The 8,935-nt window shown below is 44.0% G+C and overlaps 1 protein-coding gene across 1 annotated transcript; it reads right to left on the reverse strand.

The window, feature by feature from the left end:
- Positions 1 to 3,037: 3,037 nt before the first annotated feature.
- Positions 3,038 to 6,049, reverse strand: LOC118386281 (E3 ubiquitin-protein ligase RNF26-like). Its single transcript, XM_052511341.1, has 4 exons — positions 4,830 to 6,049; positions 4,747 to 4,786; positions 4,424 to 4,604; positions 3,038 to 4,299 (listed from the first exon to the last, which is right to left on the reverse strand). The coding sequence occupies exons 1-4, from the start codon at positions 5,399 to 5,401 to the stop codon at positions 4,046 to 4,048; spliced, it is 1,047 nt and encodes a 348-aa protein (XP_052367301.1). The 5' UTR covers positions 5,402 to 6,049; the 3' UTR covers positions 3,038 to 4,045.
- Positions 6,050 to 8,935: the final 2,886 nt, after the last annotated feature.

The raw sequence follows: 8,935 nt of genomic DNA on the forward strand, positions 1-8,935 counted from the left end.
GATATTATCACCAGGGTTAGCATAATGGCTACATTTATACTGCCTTCAGAAAGTATTCAGACCCCTTCACTTTTCCCACATTTTGTTATGTTACAGCCTTATTCTAAAATGGATTAAATAATTTTCAATCTACAAACAATATCCCATAATGACAGTGCAAAAACAGGTTTCTTTATGCAAATGTATATATGTAAATATTACATTTACATAAGTGTTCAGACCCTTTACTCAGTACTTTGTTGAAGCACCTCAAAAAAAAAAAATTACAGCCTCAAGTCTTTTTGGGTATGAGGCAACAAGCATGGCACACTTGTATTTGGGGAGTTTCTCCCATTCTTCTCTACAGATCCTTTCAAGCTCTGTCAGGTTGGACGGGGAGCGTCGCTGCACAGCTATTTTCAGGTCTCTCCAGAGATGTTTGATTGGGCTCTGGCTGGGCCACTCAAGGACATTCAGAGACTTTCCCAAAGCCACTCCTGCGTTTGTCTTCGCTGTGTGCATAGGGTCATTGTCCTGTTGGAAGGTGAACCTTCGCCCCAGTCTGAGGTCCTGAGCACTCTGGAGCAGGTTTCATCAAGGATCTCTCGTACATCTTTCCCTCAATCCTGACTAGTCTCCCAGTACCTGCTGCTGAAAAACATCTCCACAGCATAATGTTGCCACCACCACGCGTCACCGTAGGGATGGTGCCAGGTTTCCTCCAGACGTGACACTTGGCATTCAGTTCAAAGATTTCGATCTTGTTTCTCATGGTCTGAGAGTCTTTAGGTGCCTTTTGGCAAACTCCAAGCAAGCTGTCATGTGCCGTTAAATTAGGAGTGGCTTCCATCTGGTCACTACCATAAAGCCCTGATTGATGAAGTGCTGCAGAGATGGGAAAACCTTCCAGAAGGACAACCATCCAGAGGAACTCTGGAGCTCTGTCAGAGTGACCATAAGGTTCTTGGTCACCTCCCTGACCAAAGCCCTTCTCCCCCGATTGCTCAGTTTTTCTGGGCGGCCAGCTCTAGGAAGAGTCTTGGGGGTAAAAAACTTATTTCATTTAAGAATGATGGACGGCCACTGTGTTCTACGGGACCTTCAATGCTGCAGACATTTTTTGGTACCCTTCCCCCCTTCGACCTCATGGCTTTGTATTCGCTCTGACATGTACTGTCAACTGTGGGACATTATATAGACAGGTGTGTGCGTTTCCAAATCATGTCCAATTGAATTTACCACAGGTGGACTCCAATCAAGTTGTAGAAACATCTCAAGGATGATCAATGGAAACAGGATGCCCCTGAGCCCAATTTCAAGTCTCATTTCTGGACTCCAGGAAGAGTCGCTGCTGCTTTTGCAACAGCTAATGCCGATCCTAATAAAATACCAAATAGTAAAGAGACTGAATACTTATGTAAGTAACTTATGTAACATTTTTTCATATATACACATTTGCAAAACTGTCTAAAAACCTGTTTTCGCCTTGTATTGTGTGTAGATTGATGGGGGAAATGTTTTAATAAATCCATTTTAGAATAAGGCTGTAACGTAACAAAATGTGAAAGAAGTCCAGGAGTCTGAATACTTTCCGAATGCACTGTATATGGAATCTTCAACATCTCCATTCTACTTGGTTTTCACGAAAATCTAGCAGTTTAGTGAACTTCAGAGTGGTGGATCAATATAGAAATCTTGGCAATGGTGGCATAGCAATGGTAGGAAATATGGGTTTTTAACTCAAAATGTATGTTGGAAACACTGTCCTTTCATCACGGAATTTGACACAACACGTTACCAATGTCTAGTGCGTGTAATGCGAAACCCTTATTTGGGGATTCATTGGTCAAGAGGACCGGAATCAATTACACATTCAACATTGGTTTATCAACAAGGAAATAATAGCCTTGATTATGTCGTAGATAATTAATAGCCTTGATTATCTCATATGATGATGAGCAAAATATCCTGTGAAACAGAACTGGCCGTGGTTCTCTTCTGGTGGATTGTAATCAGGGCCTAGGTTTGCTCACACAAGCTGGTAAACCCAGTCTGTAACAAAAACAGTCGATTGACTGCTCTGAACTGGAACGCGAAGTAAACAGTGAAAATACAGAAAATAAATGGTTTTCCCACAATAGAAAAAGACAGAAAAACAGTACCAAGATATTTTGTTTATTGTCTCACAGACATTTGTCATTCGCATTAGTGAGTCTGGCCACATTCATAAACCTTTCTAAAACAAAATACAGGCTTACAATTAAGTCATTTAGCGGACTCTTATTCAGAGACTTACAGGAACAATAAGGGTTAAGTGCCTTGCTAAAAGGCACAGACAGATTTTTTCACCTAGTCAGCTCGGGATTCGAACCAGCTACCTTTCATGTCCCCCGGATACACAGGTCAGTCTTCCTAGATAAAATAAGCTGTGTGAATGGCCACATGTGTGGTTGGTCTGTGATAAGAGTCCACTGTATCTGTAGATCGGAATGTCACGCAATGAATAAAGGCCTTTGGGGAAACCTGACAGGAAAAGAGGTCAACTCAGAATATAACCTAGGATTTACTCTGGACTAAAATATATGCCCATCTTTTTTCATAGATTAGTATCAATACAATGTCACGTCACAGACAATTCATGGGCCCAACTTTTTTCTCTCCAGATTTTTATCAAGATGTCACATCATAGACAATTGTTGGTTTCATAATTACTATAAAAATAAAGAAAATGGGGCAGTTAAGAAAATGGTTGAAAACTTGAAAATAGTTGGTTTGGTACTAGATAAAAGGGATAAAGGGCAAAATTATTGAATGAGTGATTACAGAACCTGTTGAAATAACAGAAATGTTAAGAATTCTAATTGGAACAAAGTCATTAGGAAATGATTGTAGGCTACACAATGTCAATGAGACTAAAACAACCACAGAAGGACATCAGTGTGGTTCACGTTCGAGGTTGTCTGTCACAATATTGAAGTCACTCCGTCATGTTTGACCCCCAAAAATCTTACGGGCAGAGCCTATCCAAGATGTATTTATGAAACCTTAGTCCAAAAAAAGGCATATCAAATATGCCTTTTATTGTCACTTAAACGGGCTTTTCTCCAACACTTGCAAACTAATTCAATAACCATTTGCAGTTTGTGTAACATGGATTTCACAGAGCTTTGATCAATACTTATTTTGAGCAAAGAGAAAAAAATAGAAACAAGGAATTATGAAGCCATTACTGACTAGGTGGTCATTTTGAACAGTCTGATCACAAGACAAAAACATTACAATAACTATAAAGGAGAATATACCTTGTGTGGAGCATAAATTAGGTAGCGTTCATATGTCAGCATAGTGGAAAGAACTGGCTACACTACAGTGATCCAAATGTTGGCATAATCATTAGAACAAAACAAACCTGTGTAATATGACAAGACATAGATCTGGTAAATCATTTCTCTTGACACTGATATTTTTTAGACAACCATAGGTTATGAAATTAACCCCGATCCCACAATAGAAAATAATTTCACACTTTTTACAGGTCCCTGAATATGAACTGCTTGGAACAATATTGGCTCTTGACAAATTGCATTTGAGAGGTTGTCACCATTTAAATCTAAGCATAGGCTACAAAATGTGTTCTTACGATAACATTTCGTACTGTACTGACGCCTGCGCTTTAAACTTCCATTGAATGTGTTCAAACTGAACCTATGCTGAATAAAGGAAATGAACTGCTACACACCACAGCAAGCATTCCTTTAAGTTCACACACCACATACAGTTTGAATGACCGTGAAGTGTTCAGTAATATGAACAAGCAAGTATAAAAATAAATGTAGGCAAGCACTGCCATGGTTGTCTGAACAAAACACAGGCATCATTTAAGACATCAGCCATGGGCGACAAGCAACTCAAGCACAGTGGACTGGACTTGGATAGCAGTGTGCCTGAGCTGCAATGAACTGCTAGTGTAGATGTAGCCTAAAGTCTCTGCTCGGTTCGAAACCTGAGATTCAACACGCTAACAATGCAGCGCTCTGGGCCACACGCCCCTCCCTCGTTCGGTCCCTCACAGATACACATCCATGGTATTAAGGATCATATGGCGGCAGAGCGGACAGTTCTGCTGGTAGATGGGCTGGCGCAGCAATATGTTGGTACAGTCCCGACACAGACACAGGTGGCGGCAAGGCAGCAGCACCACTGTCTTAGTACTGTCCTGGCAGATTATGCACTTCTTCCTCTCTTCCTGCTCCTGGAGCAGAGTCAGTAGGCTGTCCTTTGGGGGACCCTTGGAGCTGGTGCCCCCTCCTCTGAGGAGAGCTTATGTTTCTGTATAGGCCTGTATGTGCCGCTAGAGCTGGGGAATGCTAGGTCCCACAGGTCATCCATTAGCTGGCGAGGCCGAGCAGCGCATTCAGCGTGTGTGCAGTGTCTCCTGCTCTACCGTCCGGAAGAGCCCCTCTGCTCTCTGTCACTGGGTTCAGGTTGCCTGGTGTGACTCTTTCACTCTGATGTTCCTGTAGACTGGTGTTATCGTTTGGTATAGGAGGCTGGCCTGCCGCTGAAGCCTCTGCCACACGCCCTCCCCAGCGTGCAGAGCCGATGGAGCACCCTCTCTGTAGGACCTGCAGGGTGGGGAAAGAGTTGAAGTAACCGACGGCGTGGCGGGCTCCAAGACGGGTCAGCTCAGGTTCATGTAGATTGTGGCGGTGACAACAATGGCAGCCGTGAGAATGAGGCCATAAATGTTCAGAGGAAGACGCTGACGAAAATGTGTCCGAGCAAGCCTAGGAAGTCCAGGGCAAGCCTGACGTGGAGTCCAGAGTACGACTGAGGTGCCGGTGGCTCACAGGCTGCTGTAGAGGAAGGTGAAGAGTGTGAGGGTGAGCTCCATAGCCTTCTGCAGTGGGTAGGAGACCGCCTCCCACATGCTGACAACAACAGAGTAGACGTTCTGGGTCCCGATGAGCAGCAGGTTGACCACCGTGTTGACCAGGTAGAGCACCAGACTGACTGCAATGCCACAGCCCTCCCACACCTGCTGCAGCAAGCAGAGGCCACACAGCAGCCCACGGTGGAAGAGATCCCTGACATGCAAGAGAACATGTGAGGACAAGTAGCCCACCATTTTGAAACTCTCCAAAATACCTCCCAAGAGCTGCAGCCAGCGCCCTAACATGTTAACTGTCCCCTGGGCCAGAAGTGATACGCTGTCCATCATGGCAACCATACAGAACACAGTGAAGTTCCAGCACTTCACCATTGAGTTGGTCAGTATCATGGGTAGCTTATTCACAAAGTTGATACATGCCGCCAGGAACCGTATCACTGAATGGACTATTAAGAAATTTAGGTCCAGGAGGAAGAATATGAAATCGAAACATTTCCCAATAGTGCAAAAGACAAGGTTCACCAGACCCATGATACAGCTCTTACTCGAGTTGGTCCACTGTCTTGATCAATTAACTTTGTCTGGCCAGCAAAGGGTACATAGCTAGCTAGATAACGTTAGCTACCTCGTCCTCGGATGCGTTCACTTCTCCTTCGGTTCAATTAGCCAGTTTAGCTAACTAGCATAACAAAGCTAGCTCTACTAGCGAACACAACTACCTGCCAAACACGTTGGTCGGGCACATTCCAGTTGCAATTTGAAATAACCAGCTGTGCAACCGCGTTTGTTTTGGATAAAGGGCGAACATATGCACACACTAATCAGCGGATGTTTACTTTCAAACTTGAGCTGGCTATAGTAACTAGCTAGCTCTTCGGTTAGCTGATTAGCTAACAAACTGTTCCTTCTAAATAAATTCCCGTCTTGCGATCACAAAATGTTCCATCTCCTCATGCCCCGTCTTCAATAACGTATATCCTTGTGCAAAATCCACCATAATCCAATGCAAGATAAAGGAAGTTGACGACGAAAAGTCACAAAACAGACACGGGCTGTTACCTGTACGGTGGTCGCCATAATGGTTTCGGTTTGGTCACATGATCTTCTCCTCTAACGAATCACGTCCGCGAAGCGTGTTACTCTAAACTTCTTCTTCTTCTTCTTCTTCTTCTTCTATGAGGTTTAACGGCAGTTGGCATCCAATATATTTTTGCATTACCGCCACTTACTAGATTGGAGTACAACTCCCTTATACTTTCCTTTAATTTTTTTTTTTTTTTTAAGTTAATTTTTTAAAATATATTTTTAAATACCTTAACACTACACTCACAAAAGAATAACACCACCCTACTCCACTATTTAAATATATTTAGGGCCTCCCGGGTGGCGCAGTGGTCTAAGGCTGTGCCACCAGAGATACTGGATTCGAGCCCAGGCTCTGTCGCAGCTGGCCGCGACCGGGAGGTCCATGGGGCGACACACAATTGGCCCTGCGTCTTCCGGGTTAGGGAGGGTTTGGCCGGCAGGGATATTCTTGTCTCATCCCACTAGTGACTCCTGTGGCGGGCCAGCAGTGCAATTCTGACCAGGTCACCAGGTGTACAGTGTTTCCTCCGACAAATTGGTGCGGCTGGCTTCTGGGTTGGATGTGCATTGTGTCAAGAAGCAGTGCGGCTAGGTTGTGTTTCGGAGGATGCATGGTTTCGACTTTGCCTCTCCCGAGTCCGTACGGGAGTTGCAGCGATGAGACAAGACAGTAACTACTACCAATTGGATACCACGAAATTGGGGAGAAAAAAGTGGGTCAAATATTTAAAAACAAACAAACAAAAATATATATATATATATTTAGTCCAACCTCATGCCAACAGCCTGAAAGGATGGGACATCACCACTTAACACACCCTGTGTAACTCTCTGATGTCAAGTCTCGCACACCATTTCTATAAATGCTAAAATCAATTCTTACTGAAACATATATCACTTGTTGGTCTATCCTCTGTACTGGTACAGATCTACTGCTAACACCACTCCTCTCAAGATCCCTCCTTTGACCCATCTTCCTCTCACTTTTCTTCAACCTTGAATATGTGGACATCTATAAGTACCTAGGTGTCTGGCTAGACTGCAAACTCTCCTTCCAGACTCACATCAAACATCTCCAATCAAAAATCAATCCAGAGTCGGCCATTCCAGCAACAAAGCCTCCTTCACTCACGCTGCCAAGCTTACCCTAGTAAAACTGACTATCCTACCGATCCTCGACTCTCGCGATGTCATCTACAAAATGGCCTAACACTTTACTCAGCAAACTGGATGCAGTCTATCACAGTGCCATCCGTTTCTTGTCACTAAAGCACCTTATGTACCACTCCACCACTGCGACTTGTATGCTCTAGTCGGCTGGCCCTCCTCACTACATATTCGTCGCCAGACCCACTGGCTCCAGGTCATCTACAAGTCCATGCGCAGGTAAAGCCCGCCTTATCTCAGTTCACTGTCACGATGGCAACACCCATCCGGTAGCACGCGCTCCAGCAGGTGTATCTCACTGATCATCCCTAAAGCCAACACCTCATTTGGCCGCCTTCTCGTCTCCAGTACTCTGCTGCCTGTGACTGGAACGAATTGTAAAATCGCTGAAGTTGGAGACTTTTATCTCCTCACCAACTTCAAACATCAGCTATCTGAGCAGCTAACCGATCGCTGCAGCTGTACATAGTCTATTGGTAAATAGCTCACCCTTTTTCACCTACCTCATTCCCATACTGTTTTTATACTGTTTTTATTTATTTACTTTTCTGCTCTTTTGCACACCAATATCTCTACCTGTACATGCCCATCTGATCATTGGTCACCCAGTGTTAATCTGCAAATTGTATTATTCGCCTACCTCCTCATGCCTTTTGCACACATTGTATATAGACTGCCCATTTTTTCTACTGTGTTATTGACTTGTTAATTGTTTACTCCATGTAACTCTGTGTTGTCTGTTCACACCTAAGCTATGCTTTATCTTGGCCAGGTCGCAGCTGCAATGAGAACTTGTTCTCAACTAGCCTACCTGGCTAAATAAAGGTGAAATAAAAATAAATAAAATAAACTGCCTCAGAATAAATAACTTCTGCACTACTCTAACCCTTGAAACCCTAACCTCCTCTCTCACACGACACATTTCTGTTGATCCCCAGTCGCCTGGGCACCCCTACAATTAACACATACCACCACTTTCCCCAATGCTACACATTCCTTTGTCTCATGCCCTTCTGCACACTCACACCTAGGAACCTCCCTCCTACACACTGCTGCCAAATGTCCATAAGCTTGACACCTGTAACAACGTAATGTATCGACACCTAAAGCTTGTACAGGGTAACTTATATATCCTAACATCACTTTGTCGGGCAAATACTCAACATCAGAACTCAAAATAACAGACAATGACTCTTCTGTTTCCCCACTCTCGCCACCTGTCTGCAGTCGCACCAAACGACAAGCATCACTCACACAGGAATTTTTCCCCTTCAGTTGGTCAACTTTTACATTTACTGCTATCCCTGTAACCACTCCTTTCAATGGTGCCCTTTTCTGGAGAGCGAAACAATTCACATTTCTTGCACCCATTCGTTTAACGCCGAGCGCCTTCTTCCTCTGACCAGCAGAAACACAAACAATTATTGCAAGACCCCTTCTGGTTACCTCACTAATCTCACAGTACCCAATTCTGTTTTCACCCACCCTGAAACCACAAATGGATCAGCCAAAGGGTCCACCTTTTCCATAAACTTCACTCCTACTGTCATAGACTCATCTTTATCCTGACCCTCGGTGCAAGCCCTCGACATCATCACTTCAACATCATTCACTTCTATTTCCTCCTCCTGTCTTCATCTCACTTTGTTTACACTTTCTACCATTCTTCTTTAACAAACCATCTCCCTTTTTTTCAGCCATTTCCTCCCTCTTTCTCTTAGACCTCCTCTGCCTCTCTTTTTCCCTCCATTCCTCCTCCATATTCCAAGTATACATCTCCTTATTATAATACTGCACTTCTCCTGACATACA

Source organism: Oncorhynchus keta, unplaced genomic scaffold, assembly GCF_023373465.1.
Source record: "Oncorhynchus keta strain PuntledgeMale-10-30-2019 unplaced genomic scaffold, Oket_V2 Un_contig_6727_pilon_pilon, whole genome shotgun sequence".
In the NCBI taxonomy this organism is placed as follows: Eukaryota; Metazoa; Chordata; class Actinopteri; order Salmoniformes; family Salmonidae; genus Oncorhynchus; species Oncorhynchus keta.

Excerpts from the sequence above, each read along its gene's own strand:
- LOC118386281 (XM_052511341.1), bottom strand. The coding sequence starts at position 5,401 with ATGGGTCTGGTGAACCTTGTCTTTTGCACTATTGGGAAATGTTTCGAT. Across the intron at positions 4,787-4,829 it reads ACCTTCCTCTACAGCAGCCT|GCTTGCCCTGGACTTCCTAG; the intron begins GTGAGCCACCGG and ends ACTCCACGTCAG. Across the intron at positions 4,605-4,746 it reads GCTTGCTCGGACACATTTTC|GTCCTACAGAGAGGGTGCTC; the intron begins GTCAGCGTCTTC and ends CCCACCCTGCAG.